The 27594-nt window shown below is 46.5% G+C and overlaps 1 protein-coding gene and 1 long non-coding RNA gene across 2 annotated transcripts; one reads left to right on the top strand and one right to left on the bottom strand.

The window, feature by feature from the left end:
* Positions 1 to 249: 249 nt before the first annotated feature.
* LOC121008856 (tubulin alpha chain) lies at positions 250 to 19390 on the top strand. Its single transcript, XM_040441577.1, has 4 exons — positions 250 to 411; positions 17679 to 17901; positions 18122 to 18270; positions 18358 to 19390. The coding sequence occupies exons 1-4, from the start codon at positions 409 to 411 to the stop codon at positions 19327 to 19329; spliced, it is 1347 nt and encodes a 448-aa protein (XP_040297511.1). The 5' UTR covers positions 250 to 408; the 3' UTR covers positions 19330 to 19390.
* Positions 15880 to 26470, bottom strand: LOC121008857. Its single transcript, XR_005780625.1, has 2 exons — positions 26426 to 26470; positions 15880 to 16220 (listed from the first exon to the last, which is right to left on the bottom strand). It is a non-coding gene; the product is annotated as an uncharacterized LOC121008857 (long non-coding RNA).
* Between the last annotated feature and the right edge of the window lie 1124 nt (positions 26471 to 27594).

Genomic DNA, 27594 nt, shown 5'->3' with positions numbered 1-27594 from the left:
CCCCTCTTCCTTTGAATTTCAAGAGCGCGAGATTATGACGCAAACCACGCCCCTGGGGCTGCCTCCTATTGCTTCTCCGCCGCCTTGATTTGTCATTATTTCGACTGGCGGGCGTGTCCTTATTTACATAGCCCTTCCTCTTAAATTCAAACGCACGAGATGATACGGATAACGCCCCCCTGTCTGATATACATAATCCCTCCTCCTCCATATTCCAAGCGCAGGGATTGCGCGGCGCGCCCCGCCCCTCGAGCGGGGAGTTTGTGCTCCTGGCCCCGCCTCCGTACGTAAGAATACTGGCTGCGCAGTTGACAAGTCATTTCTCACAGAGATCCGTCACCCAGGCTCCGGTGAGATTTTTACCCACTGCCGACTACTTCTTACCCGACCCCCTGCGACTACGACAAGATGGTGAGCGGCACAGGTTCTCTTACTGAACCCCTATTACCCTGCAGCAGCTTCATTTACGGCAGATGTTTTCTTATCCTTAAAATTTAAAGGGCGTTTCCACCAGCCACCCCATGTCCCTGTATGTGTGTCCCGTCTATCATCTGCAGTTGTGACCCTGGAGGCTGCAGCTACAACCCCCGCTGTGTGTGTCTAGGGGGCGCTCTGCCTTCCTTATCATTACTTCTTATGCTGTAAAATTCCCAGATCTGGTGAAACCGACAGCGATCGTTCAGCTCATCGTAGGAATCGTTTGCTGTGATGATCAGTCGTTTTTTAGTTTTTTTTCTAAAAGATCTTGCTTTTTAACTCTTTGCATTCCAGTCATTTCTATATGTCCTGCCCCCTCCCCCTTCCCATGTGGCCAAGTGAGGCCTGTTGGTATTTTGGGAGGGCCCCAAGGGAGTTTCACAATGGCACCTCTGCTATATGAAAGTGCGATCACCCCCATCAGGCGCTGCAGTATTTCGTCATAATGTATTACGACACCGCCCGGGTACATCCCACGTAGGATACTGAACTGCACCATTTACTTCTGTGGATGTAGCAGAGCTCTATGTGCAGAGAAATGTTTCTTGGTGGGCTAGGACCCCCCCCCCCCCTTCCTCTGATCACACGGGGGAAGGGGTAGGTAATAGGTCCATTTGGGTCACTGAGCAGCGTGACCGCATCTGTGAGCCAAAAAAAGGGGCACGGCGCTTAGTGACTCGTCAGAAGACGTGACAAACTGAGCTCTGCTACGCAGCCACGAGCATTGCTTCATTTACAAGCAGGAAGGTTTTTCTCGGGTTTCAAATTCCCCTCCTCTAACCTTGAGCAGGATATGCGCGCCGTTTACGGCGACCTGTGCTGAATGGATGGTCGCCATGGGCGGAGCGGGTGCAGATATACCGAAGTGGCCCTGCCGTCTCTTCTGAGCTCAGCGCCTGAAAAAAAAAAAAAATCTGCCCCTCGGAGTTGCTTTTGGGGGCAGCACACGACGGATTTCTGCAAACCCCAAACAGTCTGCGAAATACCTGCAGCAAACCTGCCGCGTGTGAATTCACCTGAATAAAACCGAGCACGCCCCCACAGCCGCAGGGCGAGCGCAGTCACTATGTCCAGGGCGTTGCTTTTCGTGCCTTTGCCTTCAGTCTTCCACAACTTCCTCGTATCTTCTTGGGTTTGCAGAGGTATTAGTACATCGCTACGCAGGTTACCTGTTGGGTGATGCAACTTTTCCTCAACTTTCTGCTTCCTCAAGTCCATGTTCACACTCTGCAGAGGACGATCCCGTGTGACTGCCACGTGGAGTCACCTGTCACTGGGCCTCCCCCCCCCAGGCTTCAGGGTCCCAGCTGCCAGAGGCCGCCCCGGGCTCCTTTTCTAACTAGGTAATTGTAGGAGGAGGAGGACGTCGGGTGCAGGAGGACTCTTCACGGGGCCTGTTTAACTTTGGCTTGTCATATGGAGAATTCCCAGCACCTGCCCTGACACGGATCCTATATTTACACAGACACATCAGGGGAGCGAGGACTGCCGAGCCCATGATATCGAGTGTCTGCCGGGGGCGTTTATAGATCATTTAAAGGCGGTTCTCAAACTTACGGAAAGTTCAGAAGCTCTCTAATATACTTTGCGTTTCAATTTTTCACCATTGTCAAGATGTCTGCTTGCTGTCAGTGAATGGGGATTTTTTTTCTTGAGCCATATTTTGCACGGGTATATTTCATTTAATGTAAGGCCTCATGCACACGGCCGTCGGGCGGCCCGCAAATGGCGGGTCAGCAATCCACGGCCGCTGGCCGTGTGCACCCCGCGTCACTTGAATGGGTCTTCAATTCCAGAGATGCGGAACGGAGTCACGGAACACCAGAAGCCCTATGGAGTGCTTCCGTGGTGTTTTTTTTTTTTTTTTTTCGTACCGCCCAAAAAATTACATGTCATATTTTTTCGCAGTGCGGACATACCACGGACCCATTCAAGTTAAATGGGTCCGGCCCGCTGCATGGATGCAACATCCATGCAGCGGGCCGGACCCATTTAACTTGAATGGGTCCGTGGTATGTCCGCACCGCAAAAAAATGACATGTAATTTTTTTTGCGGTGCGGAACCACGAAAAAAAGTTGTGGTCCCCAATGCACAGAACGGCCACACAACGGCTGTGTGCATGAGGCCTAAAATATATCAACAGTATCCCCCCCATAACAGGGACCTCTACAGTACCCCGCCCCCTTAACGGTGAACTCTACAGCCTCTCGCCCCTTAACACTGACCCCCCCCCCACCTCCTTTAAAATGGAACCTCCACAGCAGCCCACCGCCTTAATTTTGACCTTTACAGCACCCCACTCCTTTGACATTGACCTCCTCAGGGGGCCGTCCCCTTATCTGTGTCCTCCACTGTTCCCTGCCCCCTTAACAGTGACCTCCACAGCACCTGTCCCTTTAATAGTGGCCACTGCCCCCTTAACAGTGACCTCCACAGCGGCCCGCCGCTTTAACAGTGAGCTCCACAGCAGCTGCCCTTTTTAAAGGAGTTGTCTGAGTTATATGTATATAATGCAATGTGCCTCAGAACATCACTAATAATACTTTTGTAATATACACTTTTCTTTTAGGGCTCTTTCACATGAGCGGATGCCGTGCGGGTAATCCGTTACGTGAAAGTGTCAAGCCCCGCTCCGGACAGCAGAGACAGAGCAGTAACATGATTGATAACGCTCCGTGCCGCTCTGTGATCTTTTTACTACAAAATCACAGTGAAAACTTTGTCTCGCTGTCATTTTGTTGTAAAAAGATCACAGAGAGGAACGGAGCGTTATCAATCATGTTACTGCTCTGTCTCTGCTGTCCGGAGCGCGCCTTGACTCTCTTTCACGTAGCGGATTACCCGCACGGCATCCGCTTGTGTGAAAGAGCCCTTAGAGTACCGGGATTCTGTAGGGCCGATGCGGGTCATGTGACCCCTGACGTCATCCACCAGGCTTCGGTGGTGACGTTTCGTGTACAGGCTTCTCCCTGCCTTACTGGGTGGCCCAGCTCTGTACACGAAACGTCAGAGCCTTGTGTGCCCGCCCCCCTCTCTCATCTGGCTGCCGGCAGCCCTGTGAAAAAAATAGCAGCACATTGAGACACTGGCGATCGGACCCCAAAGCCACCCCCCCACGACCACAAGTAAATACATGCCCATGATTATATATATATATATATATATATATCTATCTCAATTATAATCTCTGTGTGTATGTCTGCTAAAGGAATCCGCACCTCATTTACAATCGCGAAATTTGGCACACAGGTACATCAGGTGTCCGGGAAGGTTTTAGAACAGGTCTCGGCTCTCTAGGACGTACCGTTCCTGAGATATTCCCAAAAAATGCATTCGCCAATAGAAGCTTGGTCACATGACCCTTATCAGCCAATAGAAGCTCACAGGTCCTCCAGCCTCCACATACACAGTTTTACTCCAGGTTTCCATAACAACCCAGCCATTTATCCTCCCTGCCGTAGGAGAGCTTTAAAGGAAATCTGTCACCAGGATAATCGCTATTGAAGTAAAGCCGTGGCCTAATAGCACTTAGTACCTTATTTCAAGATGCGCCTTTGTTCCAGCAATAGATGGTTTTTATCCTCTGAAAATCCAGTTTATTTGATATGCAAATTAGCCAGTAAGGTGCCCAGAGCGGCGTCACTCTTGCAGGAAGGACCCCAGACACACCCCCTGCCACAATGTGTCCACTCTCAAAAGACTTAAAACCCCACCCCCTTGTCCTGCTAAGCCACGCCCCTGTGGAGGTCACTGTCAAGGGGGTGGTATGCTGTGAAAGTCACTGTTAAAGGGGAGGGCTGTGGATGTCCAATTTTAAGGGATGGGGCACTGTGAAGGCAGGGCCGGCGCCAACCATAAGCCAGGTACGCCACCGTGTAGAGCGCAGTCTTGCTGGAGGCGCCAGCAAGAGCGCCGCCTCCTAGCTAATTTATTCACTTCACATGCCTCTGTGTAATCTCGCACTGGCAGAGGCATCGTCGAGCGAAGCGCGCATGCGCCGTCGAGCGAAGTGCGCATGCGCCGTCTTCCAGCGCACCTCGGTCGACGATGCCTCTGCCTGTGCGAGATTAAGGTGCTTCTCTGCAATTACACAGAGGCAAGGGAAGTGAATAAATTTAGCTAGGAGGCGGGGAGGGGATCTGTGGTGGATGGCACTTATGGGGGATCTGTGGATGACATGGTATGTAGCTGGAGGGAGAAAAACGTGGCCTTACCACAATGAAGGGTACAGCCTGTATAAATAGGCGGCCGACAAAAGGGGCGTGGTCAATAGGCGGAGTCAAGGGGGGGCAGCAAAATTAGCTTTTGCCTAGGGTGGCAAAAATCCTTGCACCAGTCCTGTGTGGAGGGCACTGTTTTGGGGGCGAGGTGCTGTAGATGTCACTGTTATAGTGGATAGTGTTGCTATCTTTTAACGACGCACACAAACATTAAATTAAATCTACCCGAGCGAAGCCGGGTCCTTCAGCTAGTATATATGTATATAGAGATGTAAATCAGTAAATGTATCTCTACAGGGAGTGCAGAATTATTAGGCAAGTTGTATTTTTGAGGATTAATTTTATTATTGAACAACAACCATGTTCTCAATGAACCCAAAAAACTCATTAATATCAAAGCTGAATATTTTTGGAAGTAGTTTTTAGTTTATTAGTTTTAGCTATTTTAGGGGGATATCTGTGTGTGCAGGTGACTATTACTGTGCATAATTATTAGGCAACTTAACAAAAAACAAATATATACCCATTTCAATTATTTATTTTTACCAGTGAAACCAATATAACATCTCAACATTCACAAATATACATTTCTGACATTCAAAAACAAAACAAAAACAAATCAGTGACCAATATAGCCACCTTTCTTTGCAAGGGCACTCAAAAGCCTGCCATCCATGGATTCTGTCAGTGTTTTGATCTGTTCACCATCAACATTGCGTGCAGCAGCAACCACAGCCTCCCAGACACTGTTCAGAGAGGTGTACTGTTTTCCCTCCTTGTAAATCTCACATTTGATGATGGACCACAGGTTCTCAATGGGGTTCAGATCAGGTGAACAAGGAGGCCATGTCATTAGATTTTCTTCTTTTATACCCTTTCTTGCCAGCCACACTGTGGAGTACTTGGACGCGTGTGATGGGGCATTGTCCTGCATGAAAATCATGTTTTTCTTGAAGGATGCAGACTTCTTCCTGTACCACTGCTTGAAGAAGGTGTCTTCCAGAAACTGGCAGTAGGACTGGGAGTTGAGCTTGACTCCATCCTCAACCCGAAAAGGCCCCACAAGCTCATCTTTGATGATACCAGCCCAAACCAGTACTCCACCTCCACCTTGCTGGCGTCTGAGTCGGACTGGAGCTCTCTGCCCTTTACCAATCCAGCCACGGGCCCATCCATCTGGCCCATCAAGACTCACTCTCATTTCATCAGTCCATAAAACCTTAGAAAAATCAGTCTTGAGATATTTCTTGGCCCAGTCTTGACGTTTCAGCTTGTGTGTCTTGTTCAGTGGTGGTCGTCTTTCAGCCTTTCTTACCTTGGCCATGTCTCTGAGTATTGCACACCTTGTGCTTTTGGGCACTCCAGTGATGTTGCAGCTCTGAAATATGGCCAAACTGGTGGCAAGTGGCATCTTGGCAGCTGCACGCTTGACTTTTCTCAGTTCATGGGCAGTTATTTTGCGCCTTGGTTTTTCCACACGCTTCTTGCGACCCTGTTGACTATTTTGAATGAAACGCTTGATTGTTCGATGATCACGCTTCAGAAGCTTTGCAATTTTAAGAGTGCTGCATCCCTCTGCAAGATATCTCACTATTTTTGACTTTTCTGAGCCTGTCAAGTCCTTCTTTTGACCCATTTTGCCAAAGGAAAGGAAGTTGCCTAATAATTATGCACACCTAATATAGGGTGTTGATGTCATTAGACCACACCCCTTCTCATTACAGAGATGCACATCACCTAATATGCTTAATTGGTAGTAGGCTTTCGAGCCTATACAGCTTGGAGTAAGACAACATGCATAAAGAGGATGATGTGGTCAAAATACTCATTTGCCTAATAATTCTGCACGCAGTGTAGATCTATAAATATATATACCTTTTATTTAGATGACATTTGTTATCACAATGATAATGTTTCTCTTTTTTGGAAGGGCTACTTAATCTCTGAATTCTAGGTAATAATTAAAAAAAAAATGTCCTCCATACTTTTTGACGTTATGTAATTATCTAAAAATAAAAAACTTTGGTTGTCATAGTGATATTGTTACTATGGATGAGCAAATTTCATATTTTTAAGTTCGGGTTGTGGTATAATCTGAATTGCTTTATGGATTCCGTTACCACGGACCATAACGCAACTCTATGACTGAATACATAACTGAACGCCTTTAGAGACATTCCGTTATTCATTCTGTCATAATAGAAGTCTATGGGCTGCAAAATTGATCCGTCCTGTTTCCTTTATGCAGGGGAGTCCCCTCTAAAGGCATTCCGTTGTGTATTCCGTCATAGATTTGCGTTATTGTCCGTGGTAACTTAATCCATAACGCAATTCAGATTATACCACAACCCAAAATATGAAATTCGCTCATCCCTAATTGTTACCTATGGCAACCACTGTAAATGGTGTAAGATAAGAATCTTGGTTCACCTGCATTATGTTACTCACAATCATATGGTAGCCGTTACCGTGTTGCGGACTGCAAATGGCTGTCTGCAATATACACAGGTGTCAATCCCATTTCACGGGTGCAGACCCGTTGACTTGAATGGGTCTGCAATCCAGAAGATAAGACAATACCCTATGTTTTGCCGCATCTTGTACAGAGCAATTCAAGTTAATGCATCTCCATCCGTGACATGCAGTTCACATGTATGGTGACCGTATTTTGCGTACCGCTACTTGGGTTTTGCAATACGGACAACACAGCCATACGATTGTGTGAATGGGCCCTTAGGGTGGGTTCACATCACAAGTTTGACATCCATTTAACCACGCTGGAAAGGAGACCAAACGGGAAATAAATGTCTGTAAAATAGCCAAACGTATCCTGTGTATCTGCAATGTGTGAGCTAGGAGATGATCATGTGACTGCGTTCATATGCAAGGTTAAGTTGTGCAGGGGGAGGGAAAGGTCAGATTATTCGCACCCACAAATATTCATGAGGGAGGGCTCGGTCATTGTTGGTACACGCCCCCCACAGCTTTGCTGCAGCATGTAAACAAAGCAAGAATAACAGAACCATGCAAAGGTGTAAGTATGTGGGTTTTAAGAAATCAAACTTGACTAATGTATATGTAAGGGTACTTTAACACTTGGGTTGAAGGATTCTGGCAGGCAGTTCCGTCGCCGGAACTGCCCGCCGGATCCGGAAAAATGTCTGAAAACGGATTACATTTGCATCCAGATCCGGATCAGTTTTGACAAATGTATTGAAATACCGGATCCGGTATTTATTATTTTCACATTTTTAAAGTTCTGCGCAGACTCGAAGAACTGATCCGTCAATGCAGCAATTTTCAATGCCTGATCCGGCCCTAATACATCTCAATGGAAATTAATGCCGGATCTGGCATTCCGGCAAGTGTTTCCGGAATTTTGGACGGAGAGAAATATACAACATATTGCGTTTTTTTTGTTTTTTTTTTCTCTCCGTCCAAATACTGTGAAAGGACTGAACTGAAGACATCCTGGTGCATACTGAACGGATTGCTCTCCATTCAGAATGCATTAGGATAAAACTGTTCAGTTCTTTTTCCGGTATTGAGCCCCGAGGACGGAACTCAATACCGGGAAACTTTGACGCTAGTGTGAAAGTACCTAAGCCCTGAGGCATTTTATAATGTGTTTTTATTTTTTTCATTACTTGGATAACCTCTTTAATAGTGGCCCCTGCCTCCGTAACAGTGACCTCCACAGCGCCCTGCCCCTTTAAGGCTAGGGCTACACGACGACGTGTCGCGCGCCATTTTGTCGCACAACAATTTAATTATTTTTAATGATCGGCTATGGTGTCGCACTGCGACATGCTGTGACTGCGACACTGCACATCCGAGATTAATTTTTCTGTGACTGTCGCAGTGCAACACCACAGACTATCATAAAAATTGTCGTGCAATATCAATGTTGCAGTCTAGTTGTGCCCTATGTGTCGTGCGACTTATTGTCGTCGTGTAGCCCTAGCCTTAAGTTGACCTACAGCAGTGAAGAAAAATGGCTGGGTTGTTATGGAAACCTGGAGTAAAACTGTGTGTATGTGGAGACTAAGGGCCTGCGAGCTTCTATTGGCTGATGAGGGACATGTGACTGTGTGTATGGCAGTTGGGATATGAAGAGAAAGGCTTGTAAGGCTTGTATTGGCTAATGCAGGTCATTTTTTAGGAATATCTAAGGAACGGTAGGTCCTAGAGAGCTGAGACCCAGTCTAAAACCTTCCCGGACACCTGATGTACCTGTGTGCCAAATTTGGTGAAGATCAGTCCAGTCGTTTGGTCGTGCATAAAGAACAGACATTGGGGACTGTCAGGAATAAGGACTGCCTTATCCTAAGGCCTCTTTCACACTTGCGTTGTCCGGATCCGGCGTGTACTCCACTTGCCGGAATTACACTCCGGATCCGGAAAAACGCAAGTGTACTGAAAGCATTTGAAGACGGAACCGTCTTCCAAATGCGTTCAGTGTTACTATGGCACCCAGGACGCTATTAAAGTCCTGGTTGCCATAGTAGTAGTGGGGAGCGGGGGAGCGGTATACTTACAGTCCGTGCGGCTCCCCGGGCGCTCCAGAATGACGTCAGAGCGCCCCATGCGCATGGATGACGTGATCCATGTGATCACATGATCCATGAGCTTGGGGCGCCCTGACGTCACTCTGGAGCGCCCGGGGAGCCGCACGGACGGTAAGTACACTGCTCCCCCCCTCCCCGCTACATTTTACCATGGCTGCCAGGACTTTAGCGTCCTGGCTGCCATGGTAACCACTCTGAAAAAGCTAAATGTCGGATGCGGCAATGCGCCGAAACGACGTTTAGCTTAAGGCCGGATCCGGATCAATGCCTTTCAATGGGCATTAATTCCGGATCCGGCCTTGCGGCAAGTGTTCCGGATTTTTGGCCGGAGCAAAAAGCGCAGCATGCTGCGGTATTTTCTCCGACCAAAAAACGTTCCGTTCCGGAACTGAAGACATCCTGATGCATCCTGAACGGATTTCTCTCCATTCAGAATGCATTAGGATAATCCTGATCAGGATTCTTCCGGCATAGAGCCCCGACGACGGAACTCTATGCCGGAAGACAAGAACGCAAGTGTGAAAGAGCCCTTAGCTATTATAATGTTTGTAGCGATATGTTTTATGGTTATATCTCGTAGTGTAACATAGTCTGGTGTGAGATAGATTATCTATCTATCTTACAAGGCCAGCAGCCATTTTGGGGGTAATTGATTTATGAATTGGTTTAAGGGAGTTGAGCTGTCTGCCTCGTACCTGGGGAAACAGCCAAACTGCCCCCCGGGAGGTAGATGGCACAGAGACGCTAACGAGGATGGGCCCGTTGCTGATCACACCTCAGGACAGGGGACGGCAGACTCTCCAGCCCCTTTTGTCAGCATGGGGGGTTCCTAACCAGAGAATGAACAATAATTTGTAGTTCTTCATACCTTGTTCAGGAGGGGCGGATGTCTCCAAAATCCAGCTCGTCACCCAGGCTGCATGTGTAATGAAGCTCGGCCCAGAGGGGCTGAGTCCGAGGTGTGAGGGAGAATCCCCCTCCGGCCTGCCCCTGGAATAAAAGACATAAAAATGTAATCCCTGGGATATTTGGGTGTCAAAGTGGGAGATCCAATCGAATTGGTTTGTGCACCGTTACTCTGCCCAAATCTCCTGGGAGGAAAGGACTTTTAGAACGCAACTGCTAAGTATCAGAACTTTCTATGTTTTCTCCTTTTTATTTTACAATTGTTTGCCATTTATTTATGTCTCTTGTTAATAATTTTTTGTAACTGTCCATTTTTCATACATTAAACCTAACCGTTTGATGGTTCGTCTTGTAACCTTAAGAACCGGTTAGCTCCATGAAGAGTGTGTGCCGTCTGAGGCTTGCTATCGTGTGTGGCAGTGGAGCACTCGGGGGTGTCCGGTCAACCTTTATAACGGGCAGGTGGTGGCGGCAAAAGTTTTGTTATTGCGTAGGTGTTCTTTTAGGCTTCAGGTGGCGATTTATGCTTGAGTTACGGCCCGGCGCAGGGTGTGAGGTGAATCGGCCTGATTGGGCAACCCTTGGCACGTGACGCAGTGGGCTGGTCTGGTTCCCGGTACGTGACAGAGACATCGCTAGGAATGGCATGCCCAACCTGTGGCCCTCCAGCTGTTGCAAAACTACAACTCCCAGCATGCCTGTATAGTCTACAGCTAACTGGGCATGCTGGGAGTTGTAGTTTTGCAACAGCTGAAGGGCCACAGGTTGAGTATCCCTGCGCTAGGATATGCCCTCAAAGTCTGATAGGTGCGGTTCCCACACCTATCCTTAGTACGGGGCCCGCAAAGTGAAGGAGGTCGCACCGCGCATGCGCAGCCCCCCTTCGTTCATTTCTATGGCAGTGCCGAAAATAGCCCCAAAGAAGTGAATGGAGCAGTGGCCACGCCTGCGTTGCGCTTCCCATTCATTTCAATGGGACGTCTGAAAATAGTCGAGGTGCTACTCATCTATTTTGTGCACTCCGGTAGAAATGAACGGAGAGCGGCCGTGCATGCGCAGTGCGCCCTTCTGCACTTTGCAGGCTCCGTTCTATGGATAGGTGCAGGTCCCAGAAGTAGGACCTGCACCTATCCGACAATGGGGGCCTAGCGCTAGGATATGCCCCCAATGTCCGAGATGCGACAACCCCTTTAACAGCTGAGGGCTTGTCACGATTGTATCCAATTTAAACAATATGGATTTCAGGCTGATACATTGTAGCAAATCATGAGCTGTAAATGTGCAGGGTCTTTGCTGTGATTTTCGCCCTATGCAATATAAAGAGGGTAAATCCGGACAGTTCCTGAGCAGAATCCGCACGTGACACCAGTGGATCTTGCTGCAGAATTGTGGAAATTTCTTGCTACGCTTGAACGCACCGTTACAGGTGAATTAAAGGGACACTAAACCTAAAGTCGGCCCTGTCTACATTTGCTACGCTGGTGCTGCAGCCTGTTACCCGCTTTTATCTACCAATTCTGACTGACTGGCACAGCAGTAATGATGATGGCTACTGTATCTCATATCACCAGTGCTGATCCTGCAGATGGATTTACATACAGGTCTTATTACGCTGCTGTACCATTATAACTTTAGGTGTAGTGGCCCTTTTAAGAACAGGACGCTTATGTGCAGATTCACGCATCACTAACTCTGCACGGCTGGATTATGTATTGTGTGGAATATGAGGTCATGCCTGCCTGCATTTCTGAATGTGTGGGCACGCCTGGCCCGCAGCCTCTTCTGAATGTAAAATGGAGGCAATGAACCTTGGCACCCTCTGATATACCCAGACCATAATGGCATCTCAGTTATGCCAGGCTCTCCCCTGCACTGGTAACAGGGGGGGGGGGGGGGGGGGAGAGACCGGTCTTGTTACATCAGCATTCGGTTAGATGACTTGAGAAAGGTCAGAATTTCTGGCTTACAGGAAACATTGTTATCTCATTCATTTTTTTTTTTTACCTGGCCATGGTTAAAGGGAGACTCCACCCAAAAATGTTAAAACTAAGGCTACTGTCACACGCGTTTTGGGCGGATCCGTCATTGATCTGCAAAAACGGATCCGTTACAATACAACCGCAGGCATCTGTCATGAACGGATCCGTTTGTATGATCTGTAACATAGCCGAGACGGATCCGTCATGAACACCATTGAATTCAATGGGAGATGGATCCGTTTTCTATTGTGCCAGATTATGTCAGAGAAAACGGATCCGTCCTCCATTGACTTGCATTGTGTGCCAGGACGGATCAGTTTTGCTCAGTTTTGTCAAGCGGACAGCAAAACGCTGCAGGCAGCCTCCCGAGCGGGATAGAGATGAAACGGAGGCATTCTGAGCGGATCCTTTTCCATTCAGAATGCATTAGGGCAAAACTGATCCGTTTTAGACCGCGTGTGAGAGCCCATGACGGATCTCACAAACGAAAAGCCAAAACGCCAGTGTGAAAGTAGCCTAAGCTTTAGGGCTCATACACACAAATGATACATGGGCACAGTCTGTGTGGCTGGCACAGACGGATGCAGACACATTCAACTTGAATGGGCCCGTGATCCGTCCGCACCGCAAAAAAATAGAACTGCGGAGGCACGGACAGAAAACCCAAGGAGGAGCTCCATAGTGCTTCCGTGGGGTTCTGAGCCTCCGTTCCGCAACTTCCATATTGCAGTGCCGCAATACGGGCACCAGCCAACAACGGTTGTGTGCATGAGGCCTTAAAGGTTGGTTGCACACCTAAGGCCGGGGTCGCACGAATGTGCACGCGGCAAATCCGCAGTGTTGTACGGAACCAGCAAAGTGGATGAAAATAAATGTATTCTCATCCAAATCTTGCATTAAAAAAAAAAAAAACCTCAGTGGAAAATTTGCAGCATTGCGGATTTCTCCATTTGCAGGCGCAAGCTGCTGGACTTGAGCCCGGCCTATGGGGAAATGTATCATGGTGGTAATTTTTGAAGCCAGTTTTGTTTTTACTTGGAAAATTTGGCGAGTCTTCAAATCTTACACTTTTGTCTAAAAATGCTACCACTCGCTTGGCAGCTGAAGGCATCTGTGTCGGTCCCATGTTCATATGTGCCCGTATTGCTGAGAACTGATGTTTTAATATATGCAAATGAGCCTCTAGGAGCAACAGGGGCGTTACCATTACACCTAGAGACTCTGCTCCCTCTGCAATTGCCGTGTCCTCTGCACTTTAGTTGACAGGGCCAGACAGTGAAAACATCATCATCACTGCCTGGCCCTGTCAAAGTGAACGGGGGCAGAAGTTGCAGAGAGAAGAACCTCTAGGTGTAACGGTAACGCCCCCGTTGCTCCTAGAGGCTCATTTGCATATATTAAAACATAATTTTTCTCAGCAATGTGGGCACATACAGACACGGGACCAACACAGACGCCTTCAGCTGCCAAGTGCACATGTCACAGGTCAGCCAGTGTCATAGGGACAAAACTGCTGACAGATGCCCTTTAAGACTAGGTTGGTGGGAGTTGTAGTCTTACAACAGCTGTGGTGCTACAGGCACAAGGAAAACCTATCGCACCCTGCAGACCTCACCGCAGCCGTTATCCATATCCTGCTCGAATGTCATCTTGTAAAATGCCGGTTCCTCTAACCTGACGTCTGGCGCTGCTGCGGCGTCACACTTTATTAATAGACTGTAGGTTATTTGTGAGCTTCTAAATACAGCAAATGAGAAATCGGTCGCCACGTGGGGCTGGTGCTGAGGGAATGAGCAAGCTAGATTAAGGGTGGGGGGTTCTGCCGGAGGTGATAGGGGGGGAGCACATTAAAAGACCACTTTTCCAAGTGGTGAGCTACAAACTGGGGGTGGGAGCTGCTTTCTGCAAGCAGCACAGAGTATTTCAGGAGAGCAGTATGTTGAGACACAAGGAAGGCCTGGCCGCTCATATGATGTAATACTGCGCCATTATGTATGTGTATGCAGTGTCCTGCCACGTTCCATCGGACACCATGTTAGGCGCCTTGCTTCTAGGGTAGGGATCAGCAACCTTCGGCACTCCAGCTGCTGTGAAAACTACAACTCCTAGCAGGCACACTTTCTTGATTGTTCTTGTAACTCCCATTGACCTGAAAAGAGGATTCTGGGAGTTGTAGTTGCAGAACGTCTGGAGTGCCGGAGGTTGTTGATCCCTACTCTAGCGGTTAATGCGGCGCCTCACTGATGCGTGGCCTAGTCATAATTGTCACAGGACTCGTCTTACGGTTGGTTTGTACTTTAGTTTTTACATTATCTTATTTACGTAAGGGCCGCGCCACCCTGCATTCCACGTGGGAGATTATACCCACTAATCCCTCTCTTCAGAGCAGGGTTATTAAAAGGTCCAAGTCCGAATGTTCTCTGTGACTAGCACTGAAATCACCCAGGTACCTGGTGACAGGAGAAGGGCAGCAAAACGAAACGTGCTGTAAAGTAATTAGTGAGTGTTTAATACACGATCCGTCATCCCACACCCTCGCCACAAAAAATATTTAAAAAAATTGTGCAGATTTATTAAAACTAGAGCAAAGGAATAGCTGAGCAACCAATCGGGGACCAGTTTTCATTTTTTTTTAGAGATGGTTTTGAAATGAAACGCTCAATCTGATTGGTTGCCATGGGTAACTGCTCTGCTTCATGGCAGACTTATGAGAATCTCTAAATGTTTGTGAACCATAACAACCAACGCAGCTTTCATTTGTCAAGAGCACTGTAAGAAATGAAAGCTGCGCCCTGATTGGTTGCAGCCATTTTCCATCAGTGAATGCTGTGTGATGGCCAATATGGCTGCCAGTAAAACTCCCACAGCCAGAGGCCTAACTTGAAGCTCCTGGGCCCCAGTGTAAAATATGTAACCGGACCCCCATCTACCATGTGATGTCATGTATGTGGTAAAGGGGTCTTTGGGCCCACTCTTGAGCCACTGCTATGACTCTACCGATACCCACATGTGTTTTCATCCCCTTCACTTTAATGGGAGCAGTCACCAGCTCCAACCCCCTACACAATGGGCACAACTGTGTAATTCCAGCACCAATTTCTGGCGCCAGAGCTACAATGTAAGGCTACTTTCACACTTGCGGCAGGACGGATTCGACAGGCTGTTCACCCTGTCGGATCCGTCCTTCCGCTATTTCGCCTGACCGCCCCTCCGTCCCCATTGACTATAATGGGGACGGAGCTCCGGCGCAGTTCGCGGTGAGAGGCCGCCGGACTAAAAAGTCGGACATGCAGGGCTTTTAGTCCGGCGGCCTTTTGCCATGCTGCGCCGGAGCTCCGACCCAGTCCCCATTATAGTCAATGGGGACGAAGCGGCGGTCCGGCGAAATAGCGGAAGGACGAATCCGACAGGGTGAACAGCCTGTCGGATCCGTCCTGCCGCGAGTGTGAAAGTAGCCTAATGTATCAGTGTCCATATCAAGATCCTAGACCTCCTCTTTGAGACCTACGGAGGGTGGAGATCAATAGTCATTCCTAAAAGAAGAAATTCAGCAATAAAGGTGTATTAGGAAATGGCTAATGGTGCAATTCCCCAGTACACAAGTGCGTGTCCACTATAGGATTTAGGCTTTCAAAGGGGAAATTAATTGTTACTTAATGATAAAATCGATCTTTGTGCGCAATTTAATAACACCCACGCCGTGTCTTTTGTTTTTTTTGTAGTCCGAACATATGTTGTGCTTTTTCAGATCTTTAGGGCGAGACCTAGAATGGTGGGTGCAATTATCACTGTTGCCCTAAGGAGAGGGCGTGCAATCTTGTTTGTGCTAGTTTAGCAGGTTTGACGTGGAGGAGTACTTATGTCAATAATGGGACCTGAAAACCACATATATGATATATATAATCCAGGCAGCTGTGCACTCCTCTCACAGTATGCCGGAGATGTTCTCTGTGCAGTACTGTGTGTTCATAAAAGCTGGAATATGTTGCCCCCTCTCCAGGTTTAAAGCCTAATTCCACAGATATGATTACATAAAAAGTGCAGTCACTGTGTACATGTATTACTTATCCTGTATTATACTCCAGAGCTGCGCTCACTATTCTGCTGGTGCAGTCACTGTGCACATACATTACTTATCCTGTACTGATCCCGTGTTACATCCTGTATTATACTCCAGAGCTGCACTCACTATTCTGCTGGTGTAGTCACTGTGCACATACATTACTTATCCTGTACTGATCCCGTGTTACATCCTGTATTATACTCCAGAGCTGCACTCACTTTTTACCTAGTTGTTATGAAAATAGTCAACAAGCTTGTCGTCAAACATACACCAATTATACAGTATGACAACTTGTTTTTATTACATTAGATTACGGCACATGATGTAAACATTAATGCAAACAGATCAGGAGATCAATATCTGTGCAGACACTGAACAAGCTGGAGATACTGCGAGATTTTAGCTCTGGTGTTGAAATAACTCAAGATGATTTCTAACCATATGAATAGTGTTTTATCATAATGTTGAGTCTTCTGTTAGGTCTTCAGGTGTCTCAATGAGACGTCCCTCATTTATATTTGCCACTCGTCTTCTCCCTTCAACCCTCCAAATCATTATTCTCTTTTCTCATGAGATGGACCTTCCCATATTTCCAAACTGAGACATAGATTTTTGTCAGAAGATAAAGAGAATCCCCACGGTGCAAAAAGACCAGCCTTTGTTGTCAAACAGGAACTTTTTAACTTTTTAGCAGGTGGTACAACGCGTTTAGGGGTAGAGGAAACCCCTTCATCAGGTACAGGCTGCTTATGACTTTTTTGGCTTTCACCACCTCTGAGTAAAGCCTACCTTAGCGTTTTGCCTATAATTTGCACAACCTAACAAGGTGAGCCTCCACTACGGAGTCATCAATTTATTACCTGCCTGACGCTATTACCCTATATTGCGGTGCGCCTATATTGCCTGTTACACGAAAAGATTTTATCGGGTCATGTGTTCTTCGAGTGAAAAATTGAGTTTCATCTCTCTCTTCTTCTTTGGTCTTCTCGAAAGTACTCTCGTCATCTTCAGTAAGATGTATGCACCAAAGACTGGATAAGGCCTGTTTTCCATGTCTTACAAAGATTCATTCTTAAAAAACAGGTTGGGGTTCACTAAATAGTTTTTGTTTTTTTTCAGGGTTCCCCGGATGTCAGGTGTACTTTAGTACTTACTAAGATCTTTAGTTTTCATGGTTCAATTACACTTGTGGTCTCAAGTGGATTGACCTCACCATAAATATTGCAGATTCTATGGTCGCCTTGGAAAACCTACCTTCTCCAAATGCAGAAAGTTTGTCAAAAAAGTGAAGGAGGATCAACCCCAAGGTCTTACTTTCCTACTTTCATGTGAAGGATGGACCCTCCTAGCTTGGAATGTGCTTGTAATGGCATGAATCGGCTTTAGGAGAGGGTAATGGTTATGTGTATGATGAAAGCAGAAAGTTAAAACTAATTTCTTAATATGTTTATCTTTGTTCTTTAGAGGGAATGCATTTCAGTTCACGTTGGCCAGGCTGGAGTCCAGATGGGCAATTCCTGCTGGGAGTTGTACTGCCTGGAACATGGAATTCAACCAGATGGACAGATGCCCAATAACAAGGCCATCGGTAGTGGAGACGATTCCTTTACTACATTCTTCAGCGCGACTGGCGCTGGTAAATATGTTCCCCGTGCTATATTTGTGGACCTGGAACCTACTGTAATCGGTGAGTATCGTGGGATAGGAAATGACTTCTTCTAAAACATTACTTCTTCTACCCTTCAGTCCTCGGTCAATACATGGGGAATGTGTATGAATGTTAGACCACTCCATAGAACCCCTATAATATATTGTCCTCACTAAAAACCTGCTGAGATTGTGTAGAAAAGCTCTTGAGAATTTCCTAGTGTCCTAATGTCTTCTTTCTGTACCATGTTATGTTCTAGATGAGGTCAGGACTGGTACCTACCGCCAGCTTTTCCATCCAGAACAGCTTATCAGTGGCAAGGAAGATGCAGCCAACAACTACGCTCGAGGCCATTATACCATTGGCAAGGAGATCATTGATCCTGTTGTGGACAGAATCCGCAAGCTGGTGTGTATTTAATGTCCTTTTTTTTTTTTTTTTGTTCATGCCATGGACGGTGCCAAATAGTTAATCGTGTGCTCTCCACTCTTACAGGCCGATCAGTGCACAGGTTTGCAGGGATTTTTGGTTTTCCGCAGTTTCGGTGGTGGCACTGGATCAGGCTTCACCTCCCTCTTGATGGAACGTCTCTCTGTTGACTATGGCAAGAAATCCAAGCTAGAGTTCTCCATCTATCCAGCACCTCAAGTTTCTACAGCGGTTGTTGAACCCTATAACTCCATTCTCACCACCCACACCACCCTGGAGCACTCAGACTGCGCCTTCATGGTGGACAATGAGGCCATCTATGACATCTGCCGCAGGAACCTGGACATTGAGCGCCCAACCTACACCAACCTGAACCGACTTATTAGTCAGATCGTGTCCTCCATCACAGCCTCTCTCAGGTTTGATGGTGCTCTGAATGTGGACTTGACAGAGTTCCAGACCAACCTGGTGCCCTACCCCCGTATCCACTTTCCCCTGGCCACCTATGCCCCTGTCATCTCTGCAGAGAAAGCTTACCATGAGCAGCTCTCGGTGTCTGAGATCACCAACTCTTGCTTCGAGCCGGCCAACCAGCTGGTAAAATGTGACCCCAGACATGGCAAGTATATGGCTTGCTGCCTGCTGTACCGTGGTGATGTGGTACCTAAGGATGTCAATGCTGCTATTGCCACCATCAAGACCAAACGCAGCATCCAGTTTGTGGACTGGTGCCCAACAGGGTTCAAAGTTGGTATCAATTACCAACCACCAACTGCGGTTCCTGGTGGAGACCTGGCCAAGGTGCAGCGGGCAGTGTGCATGTTGAGTAACACCACCGCCATTGCTGAGGCCTGGGCTCGCCTGGACCACAAGTTTGACCTGATGTATGCCAAGCGTGCCTTTGTGCACTGGTATGTGGGTGAGGGTATGGAGGAAGGAGAGTTCTCTGAGGCTCGGGAGGACATGGCCGCCCTGGAGAAGGATTATGAGGAGGTTGGGATAGACTCTTATGAAGAGGAAGATGAAGGAGAGGAATAAAAGTGTCATAGTTCATAACTGTACTCATGTCCCGCAGCAATAAAGATCTATTGAAACATTAGATTGTGATTGGTATTTTACCTTTTTATTTTTGGAGACATTTATTCTTTTTGCACATGGCCCAGAAATGTCTGAATCAACTTAGTCCAAAAAAAATAAAAAATCCATGATCTCAACTATCACATACCTCCAGGCCCGGGAACATTGAAATCCATATGTGTTGAGGATATTAGCAGATCCACTTGCCATAGTGCACCCTCATAACTTGCCGCTCCTAGGTTTACTTGCCCTTTAGGGAATAAGAGGGAGCCAAAGAACATAATCAATGCTTATAGTACTTTCATAAGTGATATCTGAGATCTAAAGGAAATTTGGTCTTCAATCCTAAGGAGACCTTGGGGTCAGTAAAACCTGCAAAACAGGTCATTTTTGCAATAGGGAATTTAAATGTGGCCGCAAGAAAGAGGCGGCTCTGCAATGTGAAATGTAATCCTGAAGAGCCATAGGTAAGTCGCAGGTCACTGCAAGATCTCGGAGCCTGTGGGGTCTCGCCTGTATGGCCACATTGTTCAGTGCTTTGAAGAACACTCGTCATTTTACTAAATTTGAGTAATGGCAACCTCAACTACAGGTCCTTCTCAAAAAATTTGCATATTGTGATAAAGTTCATTATTTTCTGTAATGTACTGATAAACATTAGACTTTCATATATTTTAGATTCATTACACACAACTGAAGTAGTTCAAGCCTTTTCTTGTTTTAATATTGATGATTTTGTCATACAGCTCATGAAAACCCAAAATTCCTATCTCCAAAAATTAGCATATCTTGAAAAGGTTCTCTAAACGAGCCAAATAACCTAATCATCTGAATCAACTAATTAACTCTAAACACCTGCAAAAGATTCCTGAGGCTTTTAAAAACTCCCAGCCTGGTTCATTACTCAAAACCACAATCGTAGGTAAGACTGCCGACCTGACTGCTGTCCAAAAGGCCATAATTGACACCCTCAAGCAAGAGGGTAAGACACAGAAAGAAATTTCTGAACGAATAGGCTGTTCCCAGAGTGCTGTATCAAGGCACCTCAGTGGGAAGGAAAAAGTGTGGCAGAAAACGCTGCACAACGAGAAGAGGTGACCGGACCCTGAGGAAGATTGTGGAGAAAGACCGATTCCAGACCTTGGGGGGACCTGCGGAAGCAGTGGACTGAGTCTGGAGGAAGACTGGGGAGAGGGAAATGCCAAAATGCCTGAAGTCCAGGGTCAAGTACCCACAGTCAGTGATGGTCTGGGGTGCCATGTCAGCTGCTGGTGTTGGTCCACTGTGTTTTATCAAGGGCAGGGTCAATGCAGCTAGCTATCAGGAGATTTTGGAGCACTTCATGCTTCCATCTGCTGAAAAGCTTTATGGAGATGAAGATTTCATTTTTCAGCACGACCTGGCACCTGCTCACAGTGCCAAAACCACTGGTAAATGGTTTACTGACCATGGTATTACTGTGCTCAATTGGCCTGCCAACTCTCCTGACCTGAACCCCATAGAGAATCTGTGGGATATTGGGAAGAGAAAGTTGAGACGCAAGACCCAACACTCTGGATGAGCTTAAGGCCTCATGCACATGACCGTTGTGTGCATCCGTGGCCGTTTTCTGTTTTTTTTTTTCGCGGACCCATTGACTTTCAATGGGTCCGTGAAAAAATCGGAAAATGCACCGTTTTGCAGCCGCATCCGTGATCCGTGTTTCCTGTCCGTCAAAAAAATATGACCTGTCCTATTTTTTTGACGGACAATGGTTCACGGACCCATTTAAGTCAATGGGTCCGTTAAAGAACACGGATGCACACAAGATTGGCATCCGCGTCCGTGGCCGTAGGTTACTTTTTATACAGACGGATCCGAAGATCCGTCTGCATAAAAGCTTTTTCAGAGATGAGGTTTCACTTCGTGAAAACTCAAATCCGACAGTATACTCTAACACAGAGGCGTTCCCATAGTGATGGGGACGCTTCTAGTTAGAATATACTGAGAACTGTGTACATGACTGCCTCCTGCTGCAGGCCCCCCCCCTGTAGTTAACACATTGGTGGCCAGTGGTCCCCCCTCCCTCCCCTGTAGTTAACTCTTTGTTGTCCAGTGCGGCCGGCCCCCTCCCTCCCCTGTAGTTAACTCGTTGGTGGCCAGTGGGCCCTCCCTCCCCCTCCTAATTAAAATCTCCCCCCCCCCCCCCCCCCCCCATCATTGGTGGCAGCGGAGAGTACCGATCGGAGTCCCAGTTTAATCGCTGGGGCTCCGATCGGTAACCATGGCAACCAGGACGCTACTGCAGTCCCGGTTGCCATGGTTACTTAGCAATTTGTAGAAGCATTATACTTGGCTGCGATGTCTGTGTCCGGCCGGGAGCTCCTCCTACTGGTAAGTGACAGGTCTATGCGGCGCATTGCTTAATGATCTGTCACTTACCAGTACCAGCCGGAGCTCCCGGCTGGTACAAATTGCTAAGTAACCATGGCAACCGGGACTGCAGTAGCGTCCTGGTTGCCATGGTTACCGATCGGAGCCCCAGCGATTAAACTGGGACTCCGATCGGTACTCTCCGCTGCCACCAATGATAGGGGGGGAGATTTTAATTAGGAGGGGGGAGGGCCCACTGGCCACCAATGAGTTAAAAACAGGGGGCAGTCATGTACACAGTTCTTTTAGTATATTCTAACCTGAAGCGTCCCCATCACCATGGGAACGCCTCTGTTTTAGAATATACTGTCGGATTTGAGTTTCACGATCTAACTCATAACCGACAGTATATTCTAACATAGAGGCGTTCCCATGGTGATGGGGACGCTTCAAGTTAAAATATACCATCGGATTGGAGAAGACTCCGATCCGATGGTATAAAAGGGACTCCTGACTTTACATTGAAAGTCAATGGGGGACGGATCCGTTTGCAATTGCACCATATTGTGTCAACGTCAAACGGTCCGTCCCCATTGGCTTGCATTGTAAATCAGGACGGATCCGTTTGGCTCCGCACGGCCTGGCGGACACCAAAACGACATTTTTTTTCATGTCCGTGGATCCTCCAAAAATCAAGGAAGACCCACGGACGAAAAAACGATCACGGACCCCGTTTTTGCGGACCGTAAGAAAAAACGGTCGTGTACATGAGGCCTAAGGCCGCTATCGAAGCATCCTGGGCCTCCATAACACCTCAGCAGTGCCACAGGCTGATTGCCTCCATGCCACGCCGCATTAAAGCAGTCATTTCTGCAAAAGGATTCCCGACCAAGTATTGAGTGCAGAACTGAACTTAATTATTTGAAGGTTGACTTTTTTTGTATTAAAAACACTTTTTTCTTTTATTGGTCGGATGAAATATGCTAATTTTTTGAGATAGGAATTTTGGGTTTTCATGAGCTGTATGCCAAAATCATCAATATTAAAACAAGAAAAGGCTTGAACTACTTCAGTTGTGTGTAATGAATCTAAAATATATGAAAGTCTAATGTTTATCAGTACATTACAGAAAATAATGAACTTTATCACAATATGCAAATTTTTTGAGAAGGACCTGTATATAATGGTACTGGGCGGCGCTCAATTGTTGCGTATGGCTGACGGCAATCCACGATCACTGAGCATAATGGAGGTATTTAGTATTATTTGGGTGTAAACCCGACATGGCCTGATGGGGTGGAGCATGACACATTCAAGGACTACCAAAGAGATCATCCCTGTGTCATGCTCTGGCACATGAATGGAGCCATACTACACTTCCCATGAAAGAAGCTGCTGATGTACATAGAAAAAACATTCGCTGGATCAGTTGGGGTACCCGAGGTTGGACCCCCTCAGATCATAAAGTGCTGACAAATCCCTTTAAATAAAGGAGGTGCTTGGCCTTTACGACAACATTTAGCCACACCTCGAAACGAAGCGCTGGTAGTCATGAGAACATGCAAAAAAAAATGTCCACAGATGATGTAATTTTTATTTTAATAACAGGTTTGTGTGAATGCACCATAATCTATTCCAGATCTACTGCAAAGACCTCTGTGCCCAGAGTCTCGTTATCAACCCAATATTTATGGCCCTGACTGTACATTCTGTTCTACACGGAGGTGTAACCTGACATTCCTGTATCCCAAAGCAGGATCTGTACCAGGACCACTAGACCCCAGGTGCAACTGAAACCTCTGCATCCTCTATCCCTGGTTCCCTTGTGCTCCAAGGTGACTTACTGTGGAACTGGCAGCTATAAGTCCTTATTTAGATGGCCGTAACTTTGGAGCACTATAGTGTCTGTATCACAACCACAAATCCCAGCCAGACCACGTGACTAATTATCTGAACTTAAAGGGAACCTGTCACCGGGATTTTGTGTACAGAGCTCAGGACATGGGCTGCTAGATGGCCTCTAGCACATCCGCAATATCCAGTCCCCATAGCTCTGTGTGCTTATATTGTGTAAAAAAAAAAAGATTTGATACGTATGCAAATTAACCTTAGATGAGTCCTGTCCCTGACTCATCTCACGTACAGGACACATCTCAGGTTAATTTGCATATGTATCAAATTGGGGTTTTTACACAATAAAAGCACACAGAGCTATGGGGACTGGGTATAGCGGATGTGCTAGCGGCCATCTAGCAACCCATGCCCTAAGCTCTGTACACAAAATCCTGGTGACAGGTTCCCTTTAACCACTTGCCGTCACGGTAACGCTGATAGGCGTCCGGACGGCAGCACTCTCAGGTCTCAGCGACGCCTATTGGCGTCATCTCGTGAGACCTGAGATTTCCTGTGAACGCGCGTTCACAGGATCGCGCAGTATGCAAGTTTAACTACAGCCTGCCAGTGCTGATCATTGGCTGGCTGTAGATTTTTATAATAACCAATCAAATAGGTATATCAGACAATATTTTGATAACAGCGTCTGATATACCTGGTCCTCTGGTGGTCCCTTTTGCTTGGATCGACCACCAGAGGACACGGGCAGCTCTGTAAGTAGCACCAAACACCACACTACACTATACAACCCCCCCTTCCCTGTCACTTATTAACCCCTGATCATCCCTTATAGACTCCCTGATCACCCCCCTGTCATTGATCACCCCCCTGTAAGGGTCCCTTTATCACAGCCAGTTACTTAGCTACTTTTTAGGTAGTTAGCGCTCAGCCCACCGCAGTCACTAATTAGCGTCGTCGCTAATTAGCACTAGTACTATATAGTATCTGTAAGTGATCAATACTGATCGCAATCAGATTTATATAAGTACATTAGAGTCACCTTAGGCTCTACAAAAAACGCAGTGTTCGCCCGATCAGGCCTGATCTTGTGCCCACACTTGCGTTCAGTCCGCCCCACTGCAGTGACAGAAATAATTTTTTTCTGATCACTGCAAAAACACTGTAAAATCGCTGCGGCGCTATAAAGATCACTTTTTAGCTTTTTGGATCTTTATTAGCGATCGCAGCTTTACTTCGCAAGCACTCCTTTTTACTAAGCAGGTGTGCTCTTTTTCCTGGGTAGTCTCAGAGGAATACCCCCTAAATTTAGTTAGTCCAAAATGTCAAAAAAAGGGTATTTTTACGCATTTGAATTCCAAACTACTCACGCTTTAGGGCCCCTAAAATGCCAGGGCAGTATAACTACCCCACAAGTGACCCCATTTTGGAAAGAAGACACCCCAAGGTATTCCAAGAGGGGCATGGCGAGTTCATAGAAAGATTTTTTGGCACAAGTTAGCGGAATTTTAAAATTTTTCTTTACAAAGTCTCATATTCCACTAACTTGTGACAAAAAATAAAATCTTACATGAACTCACCATACCCCTCACGGAATACCTTGGTGTCTTCTTTCCAAAATGGGGTCACTTGTGGGGTATTTATACTGCCCTGGCAATTTAGGGGCCGTAAAGCGTGAGAAGTAGTTTGGAATCCAAATGCGTAAAAATGCCCTGTGAAATCCTAAAGGTACTCATTGGAATTTGGGCCCCTTTGCACACCTAGACTGCAAAAAAGTGTCACACATGTGGTATCGCCGTACTCAGAAGAAGTAGGGCAATGTGTTTTGGGGTGTATTTTTACATATACCCATGCTGGGTGAGAGAAATATCTCTGTAAATGACAACTTAAAAAAAAAAATTATACAAAGTTGTCAATTTACAGAGATATTTCTCACCCAGCATGGGTATATGTAAAAATACACCCCAAAACACATTGCCCTACTTCTTCTGAGTACGGCGATACCACATGTGTGACACTTTCTTGCAGCCTAGGTGCGTAAAGGGGCCGAAAGTCCAACAAGTACCTTTAGGCTTTACAGCGTTGCTCACAATTTAGCCCCGCCCAAAATGCCAGAACAGTAAACACACCCCACAAATGACCCCATTTTGGAAAGTAGACACCCCAAGGTATTCGCAGAGGGGCATTTTTGCCAGAAGTTAGCAGAAATGGAAACTTTATTTTTTTTTTTTCCTCAAAGTGTCATTTTCCGCTAACTTGTGAAAAAAAATTAAATCCTACATAAACTCGCCATGCCCCTCCGCGAATACTTTGGGGTGTCTTCTTTCTAAAATGGGGTCATTTGGGGGTATTTATACTATCTGGGCATTCTAGCACCTCAGGAAACATGACAGGTGCTCAGAAAGTCAGAGCTGCTTCAAAATGCGGAAATTCACATTTTTGTACCATAGATTGTAAAAGCTATAACTTTTGCACAAACCAATAAATATACACTTATTGCATTTTTTTTTTTATCAGACATGTAGCACAATAAATTCTGACACAAACGTTTATAGAAATGTAATTATATTTGAACAATTTTACCAGAAAAAGTTAAAAATACACTTTTTTTGGAGAAAATTGCGGTCTATTTTGATTAATATCAGAAAAACGAAAAATCTCAGCAGCAATGAAATACTACCAAAAGAAAGCTGTATTTGTGAGAAGAAAAGGAGGTAAAATTCATTTGGGTGCCAAGTTGCATGACCGAGCAATAAACCGTTAAAGTTGTGAAGTGCTGATTTGTAAAAAAAAATGGCCTGGTCACTAGGGGGTATAAACCTGTGGTCCTTAAGTGGTTAAAGAATCCTAGAACCTGAGTTACATCCTGTATTATTCTCCAGAGCTGCACTCCCTATTCTGCTGGAGGCACATCAGCATTCCTGCCAATTCTGGATTTTATTGTGCCTTCATCCAAAATACCATGCCATGTTACAACCTCTAAAAAGTATTTTCAGACTTGGAAAACGACACTACTTAGGCTACTTTCACACTTGCGTTCGGAGCGGATCCATCTGGTGTTTCATCAGACGGATCCGCTCCGATAATGCAGACGTTCGCAGACGTTCAGAACGGATGCGTCTGCATTAAAACTTAGAAAATTTTCTAAGTGTGAAAGTAGCCTGAGCGGATCCGTTCAGACTTTACATTGAAAGTCAATAGGGAACGGATCCGCTTGAAGATTGAGCCATATTGTGTCATCTTCAAGCGGATCCGTCCCCATTGACTTACATTGTAAGTCTGGACGGATCCGCTTGCCTCCGCACGGCCAGGCGGACACCCGAACGCTGCAAGCAGCGTTCAGGTGTCCGTTCACGGAGCGGAGGCTGAGCGCTGGCAGGCGGATGCATTCTCAGTGGATCCGCCTCCACTGAGAATGCATTGGGGCCAGACGGATGCGTTCGGGGCCGCTCGTGAGCCCCTTCAAACGGTGCGCACGAGCGGACACCCGAACGCTAGTGTGAAAGTAGCCTTATCCTGTATTATTCTCCAGAGCTGCACTCACTATTCTGCTGGTTAATAATAGCAGTATGTTTAAAAAAAAAAGAAGGATTTTGAGCTTTATTCAAATAGCTTTTATTTCCATCCACACAAATGCATTGGGAACACTACACATTCTATTCCAAATCAAAACATGAAGAAAAATCTATCAAATTTGTGTCAAATTTGAAGAAAAGTGAATATTAGACTGTTCAAAATAATAGCAGTGTTTGTCTTCTTTACAAACTCAAACATTCACTATATAAACTGAAGAATGTCTGAAGCTTTTCTTTCCTCTGAATCTAGTTGTATAACCGCTGTCTCTGAGAACGGCTGGACGTCTGTGCTGCTCGGAGTCGACCACCTTCGGCCCCTGTGACCAGGTATTCCGGCCCAGGAGGATTGGACCACATTCCACAGTTCTTCTCTATTTCTTGGTTTTGCATCAGAAACTGCATTTTTGATGTCGCCCACAAGTTTTCTATTGGATTAAGATCCGGGGAT

Source organism: Bufo bufo, chromosome 7, assembly GCF_905171765.1.
Source record: "Bufo bufo chromosome 7, aBufBuf1.1, whole genome shotgun sequence".
NCBI classification, from domain to species: domain Eukaryota; kingdom Metazoa; phylum Chordata; class Amphibia; order Anura; family Bufonidae; genus Bufo; species Bufo bufo.
The sequence above is the reverse complement of the archived record's forward strand: the minus strand, read 5'-3'. Positions and strand labels throughout refer to the sequence as shown.

What these genes read in the sequence shown, in the direction of transcription:
- LOC121008856 (XM_040441577.1), top strand. An exon ending in CCTGGAACCTACTGTAATCG is followed by an intron (nt 17,902 to 18,121) that starts GTGAGTATCGTG and finishes GTTATGTTCTAG; the next exon opens with ATGAGGTCAGGACTGGTACC. An exon ending in TGGACAGAATCCGCAAGCTG is followed by an intron (nt 18,271 to 18,357) that starts GTGTGTATTTAA and finishes CCACTCTTACAG; the next exon opens with GCCGATCAGTGCACAGGTTT.